General features: G+C 31.8%; 1 protein-coding gene across 5 annotated transcripts in view; it reads left to right on the top strand.

The window, feature by feature from the left end:
• Positions 1-24,844, top strand: part of LOC117125366 (tyrosine-protein phosphatase non-receptor type 4-like) — a 99,711-nt gene that overhangs the window by 26,885 nt on the left and 47,982 nt on the right. For all 5 annotated transcript variants that reach the window (XM_033271869.1, XM_033271895.1, XM_033271877.1 and 2 more), the window contains exons 3-6: positions 12,575-12,748; positions 15,157-15,313; positions 17,516-17,633; positions 21,813-21,865. In XM_033271869.1, coding sequence (XP_033127760.1) covers positions 12,614-12,748; positions 15,157-15,313; positions 17,516-17,633; positions 21,813-21,865 — 463 coding nt within the window. In that variant the 5' untranslated portion in view covers positions 12,575-12,613. The remainder of the gene's footprint in view (positions 1-12,574; positions 12,749-15,156; positions 15,314-17,515; positions 17,634-21,812; positions 21,866-24,844) is intronic.

Below are 24,844 nucleotides of genomic sequence, written 5' to 3'. Positions count from 1 at the left end.
ACATTACCTATAAAAGTATAGTATATTTCAACTTCAATTTTCATAAATTGGCCAAAATTCGCCAATTCTAATTTTAACATATATTAATTAATAAATGATTAAGGATTATAATAAACTAAGTCATTTTAGGGTTAACGAGGGTTAACTATTCGAAAAATGAATCCAAAATCTGAGTATTTTTCAGTTTTACGCTGACTTAGCTTTATAGTCGAACCAGTCAATCTTTAGACAAAATTATAGTGAACACAGGAGTAATTTTAACATAAATATTTTACGGAATCCGTTCCTGAAATATACCAATAATAGCGTACCAAAAGCCCGAAAAAATCTAATCAGGGGAACATTGTTCATTATAAAGATATTTAATGGGTTAAAATCAAACGTTTTATTGCACAACTGCTCAGCTGGAAGCGTATAAATGCATGTCGTTGCCAAGTTGTTGCTAACGAAAAAATGTGAATTACAGGGTAATACGCCCGCGCGCGATCCAAAAGCGGGGAACACATAGGTTTGTCACATCAAAGGGATCTGTTGCCGAGTGATCTCCTTCTCAATAATACCTCCATGGTCACACACAAGAAGTCATTTTTCGATGATATTCCGCTCAGAACGTTCCCAACAAACAGCCTTGTGTCGTTAAATGTACACACAGAACATAGATGGGTTAGATGTAGTGTGAGCCTGGCTGAAGGCAGACATTCACTGAATGTTAGAGAGCACCAGTGGTGGCGCTACATGGGTGGGGGGGCCCCTACAGGCAGGGCTACAGTCCCCTCCTCTTAACTCTAGAATCGATTAAAAGAGCCTTTGAAACCTCTAAATTGTCATATTTTCGGGGTCGGTGGGCTACGTCCCCTGGACCACTTTCGAAAGGTTTTTAGCAACGCCCGACCACTTTTGCTAGTCGTGGACATCAGCCCCCATAATGAGTAGAGTATGTTGGACGTTATTATAATTTTTGAAGTTAAAAACCAATGCCTGAGTGAGTTTAGTCCTATACATAAAGCTGTTAGAAATACAGAATAAATAAAAGCCAACCTGAAGAAGATTCAAACCGAAATTTCAACATTTATTTGAGACCTCTCCCAAGCTGTCATGCTCAAGGACCAAAACCTCAACCATAAATGTAATAAAAAATTTATTATAAGGATATGAATTTATGTTGTCATAGGAGTGATGTTTTGCCCTACCTGACATGTCATCGTACTGAATACTCAGTACGTTCCCCAAATAATAGTGAAAAATTTTGCAAGTGATTCGGGTGGGAATTGAACCTACAACTTCCAGGTATCTAGCTTGATGTCTTAACCACTAGACCACTGAGCTTGCGCTTGGTGACTAGTGATGAATCCAATCACCTATTAGTAGCGGGTATTGCAAGGGCTATAAAGATAGGAATTTGCGTCAGGGAAATGTCATAGGTGTGATGTTTTGTCCTACCTGACGTTTTATCGTGTCTAAGCATGTAAGACTAAAGGTTGCTGTCACTGTTTGGCGTCTATAGACACAGATTGTGAATATAGTTAGTAACATCGAGCATCGATTTGGCAATAATAATTAGGTTCCTTCACAAACAATTTTTGACACTTGTTATTCCTTTCAGAACCCGCTTCGCTCATAACAATAACAAACAATTTTTTTTTGGTCATCTGTGTCACATGAGTAGTTTCATGAACATTGACACAAAACGCATTTGGTTGGTGGAAGTTGACGTTCACAGAAAGAATGATACCGCTATACACATTAATGTGTGCTGTAAAAAAACTAGTTTTCTTGAGCTCGTAATTTTTTTTTTTATTTATTGGAATTCAACTGCAGAAAAGAAAGTCGCAGTATTTATTTATTTACTAATATCTTTAGCCAGGATGACACAATCATTTTAAAGAAATGTTTTTCATTGTGGTCCTGGAAATATATGTATTAATCAAAAGGCCTTACTGGTGAGACAACTTTCATTCATACACTCGCACACATTTATCTTATAACTATATTTAATTTAATTACAGTATGTCAACTGCCAAACTGCCCATGCGTATGCTGTGTATCATGTGGTATTTCTCTGTTCCTTCTCATGTATGCATGTATGTATAGTATATATGTGTATATATATATATAAATGTATATATATATATACATGTGTGTATATATGTGTATATGTATATATGTATATATTTGTATGTATATATATATATGTATGTATGTGTGTATATATATATATTATGTTTACAGAGAGTGGTGCGTGATGTTGCATGCTCCGCATGGAGGCTGTGAGTACTATAATGAGTTAGGCTTGGAATCCTTATATAACAACTTTTATTCAAAAACTGTAGTTCAACTGAATACAATTTACTTTACAGTTTCGTTAACAATTTATTTCTCAATGGGGTTTTTTTCGGGCAAGTGACTGCAGATGAATGTTATGGTAGATAAGATGTCAAAATCGACCGCAATCAAAGCGAACTTGGGCCGACTCAGGTTCGGCTTACATTCAGATATGAAGTTGGGTCAGCCCAGGTCCCAAAAGTCGGATTAAATTTAGGTCGGCTCAGGGCCGGCTTAACATTTATTAATTGTTCACACTTAAAAAATTGCCAACCCTGGGACGGCCCTGTGCCAACATAACTCTTAAGTGTGATTGGGCTTTAGGACAGGTCTGATTTAGCATGGTATCTTAAACTTACTCATTTTTGTCTTTAGCTCATGACCCATCCCATCAATCCTCCACCGGATTTACTCTTACAAGGTCAACTGTTAACAACAAAGTGTCTACTGCCCCCCCTCCCCGGCAGTAGACACAAAAATCATAGAATAAAATCTACTTTATATCTCATCTTTTGGCGTCAATAGATTCTATGACTTCCTAAAATTAATCAAGATTTCAGCGAATTTTGTGAGAGTTTCAATTTTAAGTTTTGTTCTTTCTATTGTATATGTGAGAACAAATGCCAAATTGCTTATTTGTAATTGGTGAGCTGCATAATGAAAGGTGTTTGTAGATGCTAAGAGAGTGATGCAGTTTCAATAGCAAGACAAGTTTGTTTGACTTTTTGTACATGATTTACAAAACAAACCATTATGAAAGAATGGTAATGTTTTGGTATAATGTTGGAGGTAAATTTGTTAATGTCAGATTGAATTAAATGATGTAGTTTATTGCCCTCTATTTTATTGACACTGAAGAACACTGTAAACGGTAAGTGCTTCGTCCATAATTTTCTACACCTACTGTATGCGTAACATGTGCGCTGTGAGACGGAGTTAAAATGTTTGATTTTCCTGTGATTATAAACAGCTCGATAGACGAGAACAAGGGAGTCTTTGTGTCTGTTAGTTCATATTGTTTGAGTTATTAACTAATTTGATTCCAGTCAGTAGTACTCTGCCAATGTTCATTATGATGTAATCAATGATGAAGAAAATATTTGCATTATTCAGTTCTTGTGATTAATATTTCATAATATTATGTATTTAGTGAGAATAATTAGATGAATGAATCATTGAGCCATATTTACAGTATGTGATTGTAATTATTACTAGTGATATTGTGCTCACTGGGTATTTTACTCCAGTCTATTACTTGAGTCATCACTGGTGGATCCAGTTAAGGCCAACTCAGACAGCGTCGTACGATGCAGCCCGACGCGATTTGTTGCGTCGGGTATGTGTGAGTTAAACGCAGACGCGGTGTTCTAACTAATTTATAAGCTGTATTCCATTTCTCTGGGAGATAACCAACAGTATCAATCATTGATATCAATCAGACCTACAGCATCATTTTTCATAGGCTTTACTAAATAGAGCCAACTTCATTGATCCTTCAACCTCACAAAAAGCAAGACTGTTCATTTCTATCATTCTATTAGGTATCCATCACTCCTCCAACTGGATTTACTCTTACAAGTAAAGTTTTTACTTTTTATTGTTATTTTCAATTTTTTTCTGAAAAATCTTCTCATAGGGATTCAAATTCAAATTCAAAATTAATTTCAGGAAAAATATAACAAAACATGATGCTGCCTTCCAAGGATTGCCAAAAAATTTAAAATCTATCAAGTGGCTCTCCTAACAGCATCATTAAAAATTAAATAGCATGCAATAATTTATATAACATTTTAAAATAAAAATATAATAATAATAAAAATAAATAAATAAAAGTAAATAAAAATAAGTAAAATAAAAGAATATATATATATATATATATATGCATACACACAAACACACACATACTGTATACTTACATACATGTACGCACATACACACATATATATAATGAATAAAAATCCAAGATGACATTAAAAACCGTAAGAACTACAAATATGAACTTACATAATGAGCCAATCAGAAAATTTCATGAAAAATAAACTATTAAAATAACTGATCCTTCTATTGCTATTAATAATTTTTTAAGAGGAATATGCTAGATGCTTTGTTTCCATAGTAATTTATGGTGCTCGTTTCTCAAAGATCAAGGCTGATTTAACATATCTATAAAATATTAAAGCTAATTTTTTTATTAACATTCCTGTAGTGTACTATACAGTAGTTACTGTAGATGGCGTCTACAATTATGAATGGTGAAATATATTGCATTTTATTATCTCAGTTGCAGATATTTTTTTGGTAGCAATTACTTATTAAATAGTCAAATTATTGTTTGTAAATTTAAACTTAATTTTTCTTTTTTTTATAAAGAAAATGTTATGATAATGATAGAATAAATTTATAACATTTGGTGAGGTAGTATCCATCATGTTTTGTTTCTATTTTGTTTGTTTATCAAAAAATTGCGTGAAATTTATTGGGATAATTAATAGTAGTTTAATAGTATTTTAATAATTTTTGTAACTTAAAATTTTATTATTTTCATTGAAAGTGCATTGAAGCATAAGCATAGCTATTTGTATTGAAATTTGGTAATAATAGTTAAACTACTAATACTTTAATCAGTGTTCGAGAAAAATGCAGTAATTGCAGAGGCAACAAATGCAAATCAAGTGTTATGAATAAAATACAGATCAACCTCACTCCATTGAAGTGGGATCCAAAACAAGATGAGAATACAGATGTAGAGATGGAATAACCTTACATTCTAATACACACAATGAGTATGACTCACCTACGACTTAATAACAGTAATTTCTACAATAATAACGCTCCACAGTAAATATCAGCATTACTATTTCTATTGTATCAGAAGAATCTTCAACTTAAAAGACGAATAAAATTAGGATTATATGTGTAAGCCTGTTTTTTCATTCCAATATATTAAAGGAGGGAAAACGGAAACTAGTGGTATTTTAAAGCTGCAATATAATGACCCTGTTTTGATTGGGATACAAAAGGAAGGAATCAGTGGTGTGTAAATACGGAAGAGCTACTATTTAAACTTTAACAATTGAAAACATGTCCATGAATAAGCAACAAGTTGTGGCCAGCCATGCACACTGATGATAATATCAGAAACTATTTTGATTTCCAATTTAAAAGTTGTTAATAGTAGACTAAAAGTAAAAAGAAACCGAGAATGCAAATATTTGCATTTGATTTTATTGTTTAAGACATTTGGTGCCAGATTTATTATCTTCCTTTGGAAAGTACTGTAATATAGATTTTTCTCTCTCTCTCTTCATAGATTGAAGAGAACACAAACTATTACCTAATTGTATGTGACCTGATTTACTGATCTATATTTGTCTAGCAGCAACTGCATCATCATTAAACTTATTCCTCCATGACCATAAACATAGTGCAATTGTGTGCATAGTGCAATAGTATTTTCCTCTTCCTTTCCCCTCTACAGTACCTTTCTCGTGCCTCATATTTTCTTTCTTTTCATTCCTCTACTCAAGTTCTTTTTTCTATTTTCTTTCACAGTAATTTTTCTATTCTTTATTCTATTTTTTTTCTTTTTCTCTCTTATTTTCTTTGATTCTCATTCTTCTTTATCTTACTAGTCCCACTTTTTCTTTCCATCCTTCTTTTTCTTTGTCTTATGTTCTTCACTCTGATTTCTTATCCTTCCCACTTTCATTCTTCTTTTTCTCTTTGAATCAATTTACTTTCTATCCTTCTTTCAGCTTGTCTACCTATACTCTTCTCTTTTTTACTCTTCTATTTTTACTTTCATTCTTTATCTTCCCATTTTTGTTATTTTATTTCTCTTTCTTTTTTAGTGAGTACATACCTCTGTTCCTTTTCCTCCTATCCTTCCATTCTACCTTATTTTTTTTTTCTTCTCCATTACAATGCCTATCCTAATTTCATCACTTATATCACCGATTCTCCATTTAGGTACTGTAGAGAAAGACAACGCAAAATTGTGAGTTTCAGATACCTAGTAATATGATCTGATGTACTAATCATGATTCACTAATCAATATTAGTGTGTATTAGCAAAACCAACAGCAAGCGGCATCAACAGTGCTACCATTGAAGTCCAGTACTGTAACACTCTCACAGTATTTCATTCTGTGGCTATGAATAAACCTCAAATTGTACAACGCTTCATTGATTAGAATTGAAACTTTCTCCTGAAAGTAGAACTAGGTTAACTGAAAACCAATTGGGACAAAATCTGTTCTAGATAAAATTAAATTAAGTACTACTAGGTGTGTATTAGAATTCCATGCAAAAGTGGACAGTTGGTCATTGAAGAATGCGAACATCTTTGTTAATTCATAGTATAATATATTCCAGTTTAAAAGTGATAACAGAAGTTTCTACACTAGATAATAAAGATGGTGGTAAGAATGATGATAAATACTTTTATAAAGTTGATAGTTATGAATATAAAATTGTAAATGTTAACGATAATAATAAAAATGACAATCAGTTTGATTATATAAAGTAAAATATAAAATATATGAAATTTGCGGGGTAAATACCAAACTTTGTACAGTTCTGTAGAAAGTTTATTGAAGTCCAACTTGGCTTTCTTGCATCTTCTTGATGTTTTTGTCATAATAGCGTAATTCCAATGAATATATATGATGATGATGATATTATAATTACTTTGATGATGACAATGACACGTTAGAGTGAATGAAGATGAAATATTAACACTTGATTTTATTATACTATGTACTATATACACCATTAGCATCAAACCACCAGCGATTGGCCTGAATATTAACACAATACCATTAATAACAGAATGCAGTTACACACAGACTGATGCACATTATGGCCTCACATAGGAATTGGTTCCAAAAAAGTAGGGCAGATATGGTGGAATGTGTTAAGGCCATTTAAAAAATATTATTAGTTTATCTATTTATAGGCTGGAAAAGTGATGAGGGAGTGAGGCTTTTTTTTTTAAATTTTTTATTTTGCTAAAGCCAAATATCACCCTTGGGTTGTTTGCTGGTACATTGATAGATTCAAGACCTTTTTGATTTTAATGTTGGGATTTTTATGTTTAAATTAAATTGTGGGAGGGTTCCACCTGCCCTCGCAGTTCAGTTTACTCTTAATTCAAACATCCATTCCTATCACCAGCGTCAGGCTTCTTCATTTCATTTACCATATTCCAGACTTTCTAAAAGGCAAAACACTGTCTTTTATTATGGACCAAAGTATTGGCTTTCCTTGCCTAAATCCATTAAATCCACTACTTACTCTCACCTTAATTTTTTTATAAATGAAAAAAAAAATGTTTTTCGAAAATTGTTTTTTTTTTTTCAAATAGAAAAAAAAAATGTTTTTTTCAGCACCATAGAAGACATGCGCGTGAGGATAAGCTAATAAAAAATTTATTGGGTCTAAATACAGTAATGATGAGATTCAGAAAAAGACTAGCTGACTAGAGATTTGAGAAGAGACACCAGATAAGTATTTGTACATTTGAATGGTATGGTAGTGGACGTAGGGAATGACAGTTACAGTTTATAGTTACATTATTATAGCGTAATTGGGATACTGAGTTATGAAAGTTCTGATGATCAATAATATTTTGATTTGATTGATTTCCAATTTAAAAGTTGTTAGAATAATAGACTAAAAAGAAACTGAGAATGCAAATATTTGTACTGGTTTTATTTATTAAAGACATTTGGTGCCAGATTAATTTATTATTTTCTTTTGGAGAATACTGTAGATTTTCTCTCTCTAAAAATTGAAAACACCAACTTTTACCTAATTCTATAGTATTGTCTAGCAGCAACTACATCAGCATATACATAGTTTAGGTTGATTTCAATAGTGCTTTCCTCCTCTTTCTTTTCATTCCTGTTTATTTTTTATTGTGTTTGATTAGTCATGAAGGGAATGCTGTAAAGTGTTGTCTTATACCACAGTACCTAGTAGTAAGTAGACAATATAACTCAATTTCGTAGAATTTTAACCCAAATATTGTTTAGTAAACAAAATGTTTTTTCTTCAACTGACGGAACCAATTCATCATTTCTACACATAGTATTACAGACTATTTTCTTCATGTTTTTTTTTATACCACAGTGTATAGTGGCGTTGTCATTCATTATCGGGACATTGTCACGGAGCCCGGAACTGTATTTGGATAAGTACTGTTAAAGTACAATTAAAGCTTCCTGTTAATTGTTGGCATTTCCTTAATGTTTTCCAAGACAGAGCAGTCTCATATTTCCTTTTAAATGTACTAAATGGCAAAGAACAGGTACTCCAAGCAATTGGTTTAGATAGTTTCCTTTTAATTACGGTAAAGGTTGTGGGTAAGATTCTTTAATACTGTAAACCAAGATTTTTACACTACTTCAGTAATCTTGATATTTTTATGGAGCATGACAGCAGGTTCTATACTATATTTGGTAAACTTATAGCATTAATTTAGTTTTGAAAAACATTGATCTGTAAAAGTGATTCCATTTTAGAATCTTAGCTAGAGAGTGACAAAATGTAGATTGTTTTGCTCAAGGGGTAGAAGCATGTGACTAGCATCAGGCTAAAACTTATGATCATTTTAATAGTTATCATACTGTAGTATCCTTACTGCCGCACCACATTCACTTTCATATTAATGGTACGCCAAAGAAACTGGCTTCTATTGTGGGTGCATGATGTAATCTTATGGTATAAATATCATCCATTGAATGTGTTTTTCATAAGAACAGATGTCTTCATCTGACCATTAAATATTGTCTGAAGTGAAAATAAGCCATCTTGTAGTTTTAAGTTTACATGTATACAGTACAGGTATTTAAAATTTCAGTGTATATAAATGAATATATGTTGTAGCCTATTAAAAACATTTGTGTGCTTGCAGTTTCATAATTCATTTCATTGTCTGTGGGAGTCTACAGTAGATATATTTCTTGACATTGACCTTTACATAGATGCAAATTGGAAATGGAGAAATCTTAATGCTATATATAATTAAATATATTCTATTTTCTAATTTTTATGTGTAAGTGTATACGTGTATTGAAATTATAGGAGATTCCTTTGTTTTTGTAGGTAGCTTTGATCAGTAGAGTAAGAATATTTTGATCTTTAGTTTAAATCACAGCTATGCTACCTACAGTACTAGAGGTAATGTTTTGATTAGTTAGACACTTTTGGTATTTATTGTACATCTTGTAAATATCCATTATTTGTCATTCCTGATGATGAACATAATTAATGTCGAAATATTGAATCTCAACACGATGGCTTATTATACTTCCTTTTTTTTTAGATTAATTAGTGGACCTTTTTAGTTGTTGTAATCATAGGTTATTGTAATCATAGGTTATTGTATTTTTTTCCCTCAATCCATAGTCCATTGACATGTGCCACTATCTCAGAGTTATGTATTCAAATGTTTATTCAAATGTGTCCATTTAAAAATGGAAAAAAATTATTAAGAAGTTAAAAAATGTTTATTTAAAAAAATCGACTTTCGTAATGGTAGCATGCTCAAGATAGTATATTTTGTGACAAATTCAAGAAAAGTAGAATAAGTAATAAATTATGTGTTGGTCATGATATTTGCTGTGGCTGACTAAGTGACAATTTTCTGAGATATAGTATCATAATCAATATTTCATAAGTAGACTGTTTCTAAGATTCTAAGCAATATGAAATTGTAACTGTACTGTATTTGTCCTCAGAGCTTTAGGAAACTAGCACTGAACTCTGACCTGCTGTCATGACAACAGGCAAAGATAATTCACAGTTTGAAATTTAAGACACTAAACTAGAGGCATCTCCTGTATTCATTTGTTTAATTGCTATAAAGAAGTCATTTTTTGCATTAAAATGTCTTAGTTAATTGATGGTTGTTTCAAATGAGTCATTACAATACATTCTAAGAAATAGGCCTACTGTACATGTAAGGCTTTGGTTTATAGATCGGGGTGCGAGTCTGTGGTACAATAGATAACCAATTGAATATTACATAGTAAAATTTGGTTTGTGACAACTTTACCTTAAAACAGATTTACTCTACTCTTTCTGATATTGCATGCTGGTCAAAATGGATGAGACAAAATAAATTGTCCCATCTTAACAATGTGTACTTTGAATTAGTATCCATCATGTAATGATGGATAATTCATGAAGCAGAAGTTAATCATTTTGATCCCATCCTTATTTAATATTATTTTATTGTCATTATTACTGTATTAAAGTTAATTTTAATTAGCCTTAGCAAATGCACACATAGTACTTCTACTGATAAAACACTGGAAAGAAGACATTTTTTGTGTACTACATGAATTGTCAAAGAATTTGTAACTTTATTTGAAGGTCAACCTCATAGATTAGATATTTGATGTAATTTAATTTGATACAAATAAATGGTAGAATATCTGCCTATATAAACTGTTTACTATTTCCATTATAACTTGTTAATTATATCAGATCAGAATTTGATATCAATATTGATTGAGTTTCTTATAGTATCTTGATGCATTTACTCAATCTAACATAATTTACTCAATTTATTGTTGTGATGCACTCAAATATATTTTTCCAATCTTAACTTGAAAACTGTATTGAGTAAATAATATGACAGTAGATATATTGTAGTGACCTTTAATGAAGTTTATTTAGCATCAAAGATGGTACAATGCAACTACCAATTGATTCAAGACCCCTCTAACTCCCAGACCACTCTAATTTATTCGAGACCACTTTTTCAAAGAACGCAGTAATAAGAGACAGCCATGGTCTTGAATTGGATTATGAACTGTATATTTTTTTTAAATGACTAAGGGTTGATGCCATAGGAAACTAGTTACAATGTTGAGTTAAAATCCTATTAGTGTTTTTGCTTGTTTGAAAAGCTGTATTCAATATGTTCAACCTGTAAAATATATTGCTTTCAAACAATTCATTGTTAAAAAGTGGGTCACGACAATGCCTTGGATTTGGAGGTGCCTTGTGAGAAATTTTGAATTTTGTTATCAAACCAATTTTGAACTATGTAAAGAGGTGCCTTGTTTTTTCTTAACATGAAACTTGTAAAGGTATAACTACAAAGGTTTTAAAGGTGTGGGAAAAACACAATAACAAAACAGGAATAGCAAACTTAGTACCGTAGTGAAAAGGGCAATAATAATTGCTAATTATTGAATCTAGTATTATTTTAATTTTCTGTAATATTATTTATGAATAAAAACTTAGTGTGAATGAAAACCAAAATCAATTCTTATTTTAAGATGTAAATTTCATAATGAAAACACCATTAAGTGCTATACAACTGAAAAGATAAGTATGAAACTGAAAGCATAAGAATTCAAAAGTACAGTTACAAGTTTACTACAGTATCTTAATCAAAATAAAGATTAATTAATATGGAGTACATGTAACTTGACTAAATAAATAACATTTTTCAATTAAAAAATTTTGAAAATGTTTTTAGTGAATTACTTAAGAATATTATTATTGCTCTGTCTTTTTATTTCCTTTAAGATTGAATGAAATTCGTGGAGATTGACGTGTAATAACAGTGGTCGCAAAAAATGTTGTCTGTACTGTAGCTCTGATATCTTCATTCATTGTAATCTAGGCTTTCAATCAATCAATCAATCAATCATTTTATTTCCAATTCAAAGAATTTACAACAGATAAGTAGTAAACATTGAAAATCAAAACCAAAGGAATTGGAAAAAGGCTAACATAACAAGAAGAACTTTAAGCATGTAGCCCAAATAATAATAAGAATAACAATAATAATAATAATACTGTAATAATAATAATAATAATAATAATGATAATAACAACAATAACAATACATCAATAATAATTAAAAAAATAATAAAGTAATAATAATAATATACACGAATGTTATAGAAATATTTCAATTAAGTGAATCAATAAATCGATAAAGTTAATTAAGTAGCGGATTGGTGATTATAATATATATACATACATATATATATACATATACACATACATACACAAATGATGACAATCAGTACTTATTCAATAATTGTTGCTTAAAAACTTTTTTAAAATTGCTTACTGAGTTCAGAGACCTTAGTGCTTGTGGAATGTTATTCCATATCTTTGACCCCTGGTATGATATACTTTCATTGTAGCACTCTCATTCATTGTCTGTCCACTAAGTTGGTACCAGTGAAAACCTAATTTTTATTCTGATGTATTGTTTTTTTAGGATTAAGCGGGTGATTTGTCAGATATCTTTGTTGGCGAGATGTCTAGGCGTTTCCGAACATCTAGCGGATCTTACAATGTACGCGCCAATGAGGTAGCACGAGAACAGCAGGAGCGCAAGATGCGCTGTATAATAACATTCTTGGATGATACGGAACATACGTTTGAGATTGAGGTTGGTAAACATCAGAAAAAACTTTCAAATATAAACCATTAAATTATTAATCCTCTTGTCTGTTGAAAGTGTAAATATCCTGAGTGGGCTATCCTGTGATTGGTGGAGTAGAGTGTATTGGGCTCATTTATATTGATCTGCCTAAGTATAATTATATTGAATTACTCATATGTCATAAAAAATTACATCAATCCCTAAAATTTCTCTGTGTTGTTCCTGGTCATTGTGTCCACATGCTTACAGTATGTGTTGCTGCCATATTGGTGCAGGAGTAGGCAACCCCACCAGGTACCCATTTATACTCCCAGGTAGAGAGAAGCAAAACAGAGAAAGTGCCTTGCTCAAGGCTACAAGCAAAGTGCACAGTGAGAGATTGAAACCCCTCTTTGAGGCTGGGAATCCAAACCCTTCCTGCTGTTCCAAACTACTTCCAACATTTATTAAAAATATTAAATGTTATATTATTTGGCTTTTTATTAGTATGTTTATCTTGGATAAACTATAATATTTACCCTAAAAAAGGACATTCTTTCAGACACCAAAGTTTTTCTGACACTGTTTTTTGTGTTAGTGTACACATTACTCACATGTCTAGTAGTATTACAAATCGGAATATTTAATTTAAATTCTGCGATGTTGCACTTAGTGAGGTCTTGCTATTTTTCGGAAACTTAGCTCATTTACACTAGTTATGAACTACAGTAATAACGCAATACAGACTGCTTGGCACGTCAGTACTTCCTTTAAATAATTAGCAAAAATACCGTATTGACCAATGAAAATTCTCTGTGCAAATTAATAGCTTGTATGTTTCGGGTTTATGTAAAAAATATGGGAGCTGATAAATTGTCTGACTGTTTTGCTAACTGTCAAAGTGACAAAGTACAGAGTTGTATCAACCTGTTGCTACCTGTGTCCACCTGTTCCCCTTCCTTTCCACTTTTAGATTACTCAGAAATGTGGCGTGTACTGTTGCTTTCAAGGTCATTTTGTTAGATCATTTGTCTAAGATAGCCAAATATAAAAACTTGGATTATTTATTATAATTTAATATTAAATAACTTTTGAAAGAAAGCAATAAGTTGAACCATATACTTTGTAATTAGTAGCCACAAAAAACAAAATCCTGATCGACCCAAAATTTTGAAAATCTAGAGTTGGATTTTTTTTCAAAAATGAGCCCAAACCTAAGCTTTAACTAAGTTTGAAACCTGAATTTAAATCCAGTGGTTACCATTTATCAAACATGGATGGAAAAAGAGGAACACCCATCTTAAACTCCTATAGTCCTACTCGCCTCATCACCAAATCACCAAGATAAATATAAAGTTTTACTATCAAAATTTATTTTACAATTTATAGCACATAGCCTTAAGCTCTATCCAGACTATCAAATTTTATTTGACAAAAACCAGTGACATGCCTAAATATGGTAATGATGACATCACATCATGACCATATATAGGTACAACATGACTATATATGGGCATACAATAGTTTTTTGTCAATGAAAATTTGATAGTGTGAACAAGGCCTTATGCTAGGAATTTTGTCTTGTGAGATTTTAGGGGAGGGTAGTTATTTTTTATTTGGAATTTATAGGATTTGAACCTAGGACACTGGGATTTGAAAATCCATGTTTGCATCTTTGAAGAAAATGTCGTTTCTTGAGGCTCCAAAGATGTGCAGTGACAGGGAGACAGACTAAAGAAGCAATAACACAGTATGATAATCAGTATGACTGTACTCAAGATACAACTGAAAAGGTCATCTTGCCACTATTAGTTAAGTCCTTAATCCCTTGAGTAAGAGGAGACAGGACAAAAGATGCAGAGAGGGGTGAGGACAAAAGAAACAGAGGGGTGAAGAGGAGCGATAGGAGGATATAAAGAGTTGTTGTTCAAATTAATGAATACTATCACGTTTTCTCTGCTCATTTGTTATCATTTCTGCCACCTGCAATCTTGTGGAAGTGCAGATAAATGAGCTTCCACATCTGGTTGCTATAGTAACCAATCAGTGCATGCACTGTATTTGATTTCAGGCTTGCAGAAGGAGATGGGGAGGTATGTGTAGCACGGGGGAGAGAGAGAGAGAGGTAGTGTGAGGATAATGTAGTAGAGATGTGTGGCATGAATACTGATAATAAAATGATGTGGAATGGGATGATGCAATTGTTGGTTTAAGTTTATATATCTAACAAAATAATAGGAATGGGGATATTCATTAAAAGTCTATTAGGGACTATTTTATTGAACATTATTAGGTAATTGCTATTGCTAAGATATTAAAAATCTTTTGTTTGACTGCTTGTTGGTTATAATACTTTGATTTTTCTTTCACCAGTTATTTTTTCTCTATATAAATTTTGCTTTAAATCTTGAATACCTTCTTTTTATTCTTAACAGAGGCGCGCCAAAGGACAGTTTCTCCTGGAAGAAGCATTCCGATACTTAGATCTGATAGAGTGTGATTATTTTGGGTTGAAATTTATAGACAGCGATAACACATTAGATAACAAAAGATGGTTAGACCCAACAAAGTCAATTAGAAAACAAGTTAAAGGTAAGCAATAAAGATTATTGTTTTAGTAAAAGGTGTGATAGTAAATGTGTGACCACTAATATTATCCAATGTAATTTAGAAATAATAATAATTATCCAATCTGAAAAGTAGTTTACCAATAACATGGTGAAGTCCATTATCATTATTAATAATAATAATGTGTTAACTTGTTCATATTAAAATATCATGGATGTTTTGGAAAAGATTAAATTTACATAGTAGCTTTTTCCTTTTCTACAATGGACAATTTTGAGCTTGATAGTAACACTTTTTGAAAGCTACAAAAATTTACAATAATCACTTGAAGAAGCAGCCATTTTATTTTTTTCTCCCATACCATATTTATCCTTGGTATTTAGAAGACTAAAAAACCATCTTGTAGTTTCAAGTGCATACTTGTCAGAAAGTCAAGGCATTTCAAAACAAGAAATCATACAGGCTCATATTTGTCTATATTTTATTTTGAATCTATTAACAGTTTTTTTTTGTAGAATTCACCTAACAAAATTTAAATAATTACCATTTTTTTAAAATGCCAAAGATGCTATATGAAATGCCTTGAGCTGAGAATGCCATTTAAGAGAATAGAATAGCAATAGTTTCGACTGTCGAAGTGGAATCTTATTCAAAGAATACAATGAACTAGAGGGTATCCTTCAGAATAACGTAAAAGGCATTTGTATCAAAGGCATGCTGCATCTATTTTTTAGTTTCAAATTCTATTTGAATTCTAATAGAGCGCCTCCTATCTCGTGGGGTGGTATTTTTTGCATTTCATTTTACTCTGAGAATGCAAAATCAAGGCAATCGGACCTCTTGAGTCTTACTCAAGTCTGAAGATTTTGTTTTGTAGTTGGAATGTTTAGTGAGTGCTACACAAAGTTAGTTTCACTTTGGGCTCTGCATACAAACTACACATTGTTTTTTTTAGTTCTTTATTGTCTGTATTCTCTAACATAATTTAAACTTTATCACATTAACCTTTAGCCCTATTTCTCTCAACACTAAAAGAAATCCAGTTAAATTTAATTACCTTATGTGATGTGAAGTGTACTCTGACCTAGTTTCAACTCCAAAATAACTGGTATTGTAGCATTTGCTCACAGTAAACTAAAGTTATCATAACCTAAAATGCTGTTTGAATGTGCAAAAGTATGAATTGGCATTTTCCTATACGATTTTTGTTTTCTTACTCTTATGTTTTTTAAAGGTTGTCAGAGGAAGGCGGAAAAAAAATTGTTTTCTCATTTAGATCATCCATCTAGGTGGAGAAGAAAATAAAATAATTTGAATTGAACAATTTATTATGAGGTTGAAAAATGCTTTAAATTTTTATGGAAGAAATACTGATAGCAGTGTCTTTTTTCTTTTAGATTTAATGGGAGCCTAGAGTAGTGTAATAAAAATGTATAAAATTGTTTTTCTTTTTTTTTTTTTTCCCCATTTTCTGGCCTAAAATAAAATTTTATACAGTATTTTATTCAAAATCACCGGTTGGCCGGTTCTCTAAACAAGGTATATAGATGTCCTGCTTTTAGACTCTCTAGTTTGTGCGTAACTTGTGACATGCAAATTTGATGAGCTACCAGTTGGTATAAAATGACCAGTAGATTACAGTATATGAAGTTCAATTACAATGAGTATACAAATGTCAGCATCTCTTGGCTAGGGATTTCATTAATATAGACATTCAGTATTCATGTCTTAAAATACCAATGTCATTAGTAGCGGATCCAGGAATTTATGGGCCCTAGGAGGAATTTTTACTGATAAAGGGTCTTCTCTGTCATCTTCCCTTCCCCCCTCCCTTCAAATTTGCCTCTGCTGATTATCCCTACTTTCTAAAGTTGTAAAATATTCCATCTTGTTTCCAGGTAGTAGACCATGCGTCCCCACAATAACTAGAAAAAATCCATTCCAAACAGGGCTGAAGTCTGAACAAACATTAGAATAGGTCTAACAGACATCTCGCAAGTATATAAATGCCTGGCATATAAAGAATTACATGTTTTCATTTCTTTGTATGTGTCAATAGAACACAGCTAATTTAATCCCCATGTTAGGTTAAATACTTCTAAGATTGCTTAAAGCAATATATTGTTTGTTAACCAAATAGGTAAATTTCGGTGCTATATTTACTTTTCTAATTGACAGGATAATTGAACAGTATGGTATGATGTTTGTTTATCGGTTTCTTCACAGGGCCAATGTACTTTTATTTTCGAGTGAAATTTTTTGTATCGGATCCAAGTAAATTACAAGAGGAGTACACACGGTATCAATTTGTGCTCCAGCTTCGCAAAGATCTCCTTGAAGGAAGGTGAGTTGATCATCATAGAAAAAAAAATTGCATTTTAATTACTCAAATAAACTAAGGATACTGTGGTATAATTATATATATTAAATATACGATATTTATATATAAATATTACGATTAATAATAACTAACTGGGTCCAAAAAAGTTGTCGAAGGGAGAAATAGACAAAAAAGAATGTTGGACAGATGAATTGCTTCTCTCCACCCAGGAGAGTTGGGTACCTTGTAGGTCTAAATGCCAAAATGCGATGATGTAGCTGCTGTAACATTATGGAATACTCCCCCAGGGAGCTTGAGTTTGTCTACCATCATCATCATTATTATTATTTTTTTATTTTTTTTTTATTTATTTATTTTTTTTATTCGTTCATTATTCAACAATACAAGTGAGACAAAACATAACAATCGTACATGAAAATAAAGCTAAACAACAACAAAACAAAAAAGAATATAAGTGGCTTATTATGAAATCACTTCACATGCTTGAACAATCTCTATGCCCAATTACTTAAAAATATTAAACTGCTTGTACATTGTTTTTCACAGATTCATTTATTTGATGGTGTACAGAATCACATTTTGATTTAAAAATGTATAGATTTGCTGCTGTAGATTAGATTTATTATTAACTCGGAGAATAAGAAAGGAAAGCATAGGATAAAGTGGGTTGAATTAAAATGACCTTTTTTTTTAAGAGAAAAAATGATATTCAGACATACTGGTACAGTATTAACTTAGTCTGGTATCATACCACTAAACAGTGGTTGTTGGTACTTGGGAAACAAATTCAATCAGACATTTTGCTTCATTTGAACACAGACCCATTTGAAGTAGTTTGAAAAAGGAATATTTAACCCAGAAATAGTGACCTACATATTAATAAACTACAGTACAACATTAGTTTATGTGAAGCTTAAATTACAACCCACTGGTTGACTATCATTTTTCATATTTGGTGTCTTAATTTTGTAGTTTAAATTCTTCTTGATTATGAAATTAATCATCTTTAGATAAATTGGATTTTTGTTGTTGGGCAAATAAAAAAATCTGTGTGAGAATTTTGTGTCATATGTTGATGCATAACATGTTGAGGATATAAAGCATGACAGTCTATTATCCTAAAAAAAAAACCTGGTTAATTTGCATTTGATTTAAATGGAATAGAATTAACCTACATTTGTGAATTGTGATTACGTTGTCAACTAATAATGTTTTTAATCGGGAAAAATCGATGGATAATGGGCTGAGACAATTATTAGCAAATATAGCCTGAGAGGATATGTCGTAATCCAGCAAGTAAGATAAAATGTATAATTTTTAAATAAAAATTCTATTGTTTCCTTAATAATTTAAAATAGAATTTGAGGTCCTTTTATTGTACAGGTTTACTCCCTGAAAGTACTAAAGATGATCATACATTTCTTCAGACCAATGTGCATGTATTCATTGTTTTTAATTTAATGAACAGTGGTGGATCCAGACATTTTCCGGCAGGGTTCTGATAGTGATAGGGGTCTAAACTTATGCCGCCTAGAGGCCCTGCTGAAGGTAGATAATATCAGTAAAGTAACTACAACAACAATTAACTACAATAACAATAATTTTGATTGGATGAGCAAGAGTATATTTATTCCTGGTCTTAAGTTGAGTCCAATGACAGGGCTTAATGCTTGTCTGATGGGGAGGATTTTCACCCTGATCGCCTGCTGCTGCCACCACTCTTAACAAAACATAGCCATGAAGTAAGCCTAACAGAGAAATGAGAAGAAAAAAATAAAACAATGCAGAAGAACCATACCACTTCACCATTCCTCCTGCAATTAAGGCCTACAGTATAAAGGTATCACGTAGGCATGCACAATGAGTAGGCGGTATGTGAACAGTGTAGGCGACTACTGACCTAGTAATAATATTTGTGGTTTTCTCTAATAAATATTGCGAAACTAATGGAAACAATTATATGGAAATTAATTCTCATGAAAATTTAAAGGATTTTCCAGGATTCCATCCTATTGCTTTGAGTTCGGTTGATCATGTAAACCATAGGTCATTTAATCCATTCATACCGACCCATAAAACAAGTAAAAACATTTACCAAAATAGGTTATTCAGCAATGTGTATGTATAATGTAGCTCCAGAATACCTTAATGTGTGCTGTACCTTTTGTGTAGAGTAGTTTCATGCCAACTGAATTCAGGTTAATAAAAGAACTCTATAGAATGCAATGTGTCCTTATTTGGTGTAATTTCTAAAAGGTAAAGCGAATGTAGTAAACTGTTGGTTATTCAGGAACATACAACTATGATTTTATCTTGTATTGTAAAGTTTGTAAAATAGAGGCCTTAATCTTATAAATGAACTATATGAAAGCTGAATTATTATTGATAAAACAAAATATAAATATAGTTCTGAAACATAGAATATAAAAGCAAACATTTGCCAAAATAACAATAACCTTTGTTAAACCGAAACATAGTATAAAATAAAATCCAAAATGAAACTGAATTTTATATTGAACAAAACCCTGCACAGATAGCTGTTGTTTTCAATGGTTAAATGAGCCACTTCAGAAGTTCCTGAAGTTTTTTTTAAAGTGCTACAGTATTATTATTTCCTGTATTCTAAACTAATTAGAATTTATCTTTTCTTCCTTAGCTCATTAGTTTGTATTAAAGAAACAGTCAGATTTAATAATATAGTAAAACTTCAAACTGGTGACCAGTATTGACCTAAGTATTACCTAAGTTTTAATAATAATTTTACTGTACAGGTTTAATTAGTTTAAGTTCCACTTAAAGTGGCTGGCTTTACAGATAATTAAGTATTTTCCTGGAGGACGGCATCACACTTTATTCATCGCAACCCACTTTTTTAACCATGTGTTGTAAATATTGTTGACTTTGAACAAAGTGTCCATTACCATGAACTGTATTTAGCAGTACTGAATATATTTGGACACTCACTCACTCACTGGTTTAAGAATACAGGGACAGACTCTGTAAAAATTTCTAAACTCATAGATAAAAATGTTCCTTTAATTATGCTTAGCACAATAAGGGGTTTTCATTCAGGAGACAGTTACCTTGCATATCTGTAATACATTCTTTGGCTTGGACTTATTGTGAGGCTCATTAAAGTCTTTATTAATATCAATATAAAAAGTTCACCGCCCTTTTGTAGTAAAATTGTAAATTGGATCATTATAATATGACTGGTTATTGACATGTACATGATAATCTACAGTAGGTCACTTGGAAGACAGATGAAATCTACATAAAGAGGGCATGCATTTTATTTTTTAACATTCCTGTGGATAATCTTCGCCTTTTCTGTTTATATTTAATTGTGATGGTATAAACTTACAAATTCCTACAGCGAGATAATTAAACTCTTTAAAAAAAAAACACAGAACCTTCAATTCCTCCAAAGTTTCAGATGTATACTGTTCATTTCATTTTCATATTTTCTATATAAACAATATCATTTTTTGCTGTATTCTTGTTAATTATGTTTATAAAAGATACAAAAAGAAAAACTTTAGTGTCTAAATGTCTACAGATAAATAACATAGACATTTTGACATCTGAGAGTCTCCTTCTGTATCCATTTTTAAGGAGAGACTCAAGACCTACCTTTATCAAACTTTTTAATTTTCCATTTCTGTTGTTTACCTTTTTTTTTTTTTGCTTACTTCCATCGTTTAGTTTTTCTAGTATAGGCTAGTCGAGACGTCAACATCACTTGAGCATCTGTGAGTTATGATCCTGCAAACCACTGCTTGCCAGTGGTTTCGAATTGTTGGAAAACGGTGCGGTGATGTTGGTTCCCCTGCGATAGTCTGCTTCTGACGTTTTTTATTTTTAGATCGCTTGGTTAGACTTTAGGATCTAGTTTTTGGTTTGTTTCTTTTGTGTAACTTACAGCGCATAGAGACCATGTAGTATGCACTTTACAAATCCCAAACCATTACCATTACCATTGATGTAAGTTAAAACAATGAAATAGAATAAATATGATTTAGGTTTAATTTATTATGACTAAAGTTATATTATTTTGAAGTTAATGTAAGATTGTTCAAGAAATCTTGTATCAGTAGCTCCTACAGTATTTCAATCTGTATCTTTATAGCAATCAATGTTGTTCACCTGCCTCATTAAGTTTTGATTCATTTTTCTTTTCAGGATAATCTGTTCATTTAATATTGGGACTCTGTTAGCATCTTTTATAGTACAAGGTATGTATGATATTTCATTGTAATTACATTTATGGGTGTTTTTCCATCTGATGTTAAAATAGTTAAAAGTCAGATGTACACAAGCATATAGTGTATTAGAGCTCTATAGTACTTTCATACACTGTCACTATGGGTTATTCTCCTACCATTACCTTTTTACCTTTACTTAAATGTAACCATACACATGAATATCCCTACCTCTGAATATTCACTTATACCCTAAACAAATCTTACCTACCTTTGAATAACTTTAACCCCTAAGTAACACTACAGTACTCTTGAATTTACCTTGAGTGAATCCAACATTGAATATCCATATCTCTGAATAACCTTACATATAAAGATCTTATACTAACCCTAAATAAACCTATTCCTAAGTGTCCCTACTCCTAAATGTATTTGTCCTTATAAACCTACCCCTAGATAGCCCTACTATTTCCCCTGAATAAATCCTCATGGATTAATGTACCCCTGAATAACCCTGTATCCCTGAATAATCCTATCTCGTTATGTCTCTACTACTACTGGGCTGAACAATAATCTCGCATTGAATAATGTAATGGATCAGCACTAATGAAGGTCATGAACACACATGATTAGAAAAACATGTTTACACTGTACTCCATTTCCAATATTTCTTTTCGTAAAGTCTATGTCCCTAGCAGAGTTCTGTACATAACAAGAAAATCAAACTTGTAAAGAAAACAACTGCATAGCATCAGTATGAATAGCCCTTAAAGCCATGCTTCGGAAGAAAACAACTGTTTGATATGTTGTACAACTGAATGTTGTAAGATGCAAAAGGGGTGTTTGACAGAAAAATCAAGAACAGTTAATGAGAGAGGGGGAAGGAAGGGGGAGTAACCACCCTTTTTTCCACCTATTCCCATCAATTCACAACGGAAATAGTGTAAGATGACTTTTAAAGCTTCTAAAATCCATGCATAATTTAATCAAAAATTGCTTTTGTCCTTGACTGTGTCATTTCACATTCAAGATTATTTTGATAATGCTGATATCTTTATAATCAGAAAATGCTGACTTGTAGCTTGATCAAGTAATGACGACCTGTAGACCCTCAGGTGTCCAACTATAATTTTGCTAAGTATGCAAAGTAGTTACCTTCCGCAAAGATTTTACTGTGAACCTTAATGAGTTGTTTTGAAAGCTAACAAGGCTGCTTGCCGTCTTCAATTACCAGCGCATCCCTTCCAGGTGTAGTCACTGATTTGCATAGATTATGTAAATATCTAATCTCTTGTGGCTTCACTTTTTATTTTCTTCACACTTTTCCGCTGAACCTGAGACGATGCACAAATGCCTACCATAAACTAAAATGATTAACTTTACAATACTCATTCCCAATTAAATCATAAAGGAGTATCTTATTATATTATTATTTGCATTACCATTATTATTATTATAGAGGGTGTTGCCTTTATACAATTTTATCATACAAGATCTCCATTCATGTCAAAGTAAATTTTTGCCACAAATGTTGCTTATAACAAAAATATTCAAGAGCAGACAGTAAGGTCATTGATGCCTAACCTGGCTACACGCAGTAGAGGCATTCAATGGAAGTTATCTCAATGGCGAAACCTTAGTAGGAGGTGTGGGCTTTACAAACGCTGATTGTACTCCATAATGTGAATAGGAAATAGATTCTGCTGCGAAGTTCAAGATCAGTGGCTTATAATGTGTATTCAACTACAAGTATCTGTGTGGGTGATTAAATTATGCTTTTTGAAGCAGCTTCATTGGTTGATCATGATTATACAATTTCACACAAGTCAGCAGAACATGGGCATTCATAGTTAGTAAAGATAGGCATACTATGTGGTATAATGTCTAATGCAGACAGATATACCGTATATATAACTCTACTATTCTTGAATCATGCTTGAACAAAACAGTTTGATCAGTGTAATTTAAAGCTTTTTCAGATTTGACCATTCCCCAGAGTACTACTGTATTCACACTATAGACTTAATGTCTTTATAATTATGATGACCCGTTAATGGCATTAAAATATTTAGTCGCATTAAGTCTATGTCAACTATTTATAAATTCAGATTCGAAAATTTGTTAGAAACTTTAATTTAATGTAATTAGCAATAACATAAATTTCATGGTAAAATTTCTAATTGAGGACATGATTTTGATACAATTTATATTTGCCTCAAGTAAATTATTTTATTGGCTAATTTTTATAATCCACTATATTCAATTGATGGCATATAAAACCATAAACATCTGACTGAAAATTTAATAAGTGTACAATGTTCATCTGTCTATGCAGAAGACAATATTTAGGCTTATATAATCGGCTACCCAGTGGGATGTGTGCACTTCAAGAGAAACAGTGTTTGCTGTAGTGATGTAGGGCAACATTTGGTAGGAGGGCACTATATGAATTGATTCTTGGAAGAGTATACCTACTGTATGTTAATAACTAGAATTTGCTATCATAGTATCATTAAAGTTAGAGTTGGAGTGTACACCCTGCCTAAACATCACATGTGTAAATAAAACGAAAGTTTTACTAGCTAGGTTACCTATACTGTACACTTCCTAATTACCTTGCATTGAAACCGCAGCATCAGCACAGGTCTGGTTCATCATATCTATGTCATCTGATTATGTTGTTTTTTTTATATCCTTGCTGAATATTAGTGATATGATTGTTTTTAAAGTTGATAACACTGATCAAATTATTTATTTAATAGAATTTATAGACTTGTGTTTCTATAATTGCAAATAAATTAATAATAATTAATATAATTCATTAGCAGTTATACACTGTAAATGAAGAATGATATTCTGCAAATAAATGATGTTCCAGGTACCCAGTATTCTACATTAGCAAAATGCCATCAGTTGGTAATGATTATATAGAAGAATAGTAACTTAAGTATTGATTGATATTTGATCCATGGAACTATAACTAAGAGTGCTCCTTGGTTCATGCTGAATATT

This window comes from Anneissia japonica, unplaced genomic scaffold (assembly GCF_011630105.1).
Source record: "Anneissia japonica isolate Jap-2015-1 unplaced genomic scaffold, ASM1163010v1 scaffold466_len1169948_cov191, whole genome shotgun sequence".
NCBI classification, from domain to species: domain Eukaryota; kingdom Metazoa; phylum Echinodermata; class Crinoidea; order Comatulida; family Comatulidae; genus Anneissia; species Anneissia japonica.
Note: the sequence above shows the minus strand (reverse complement) of the source record. Positions and strands in the feature narration are given on the sequence as shown.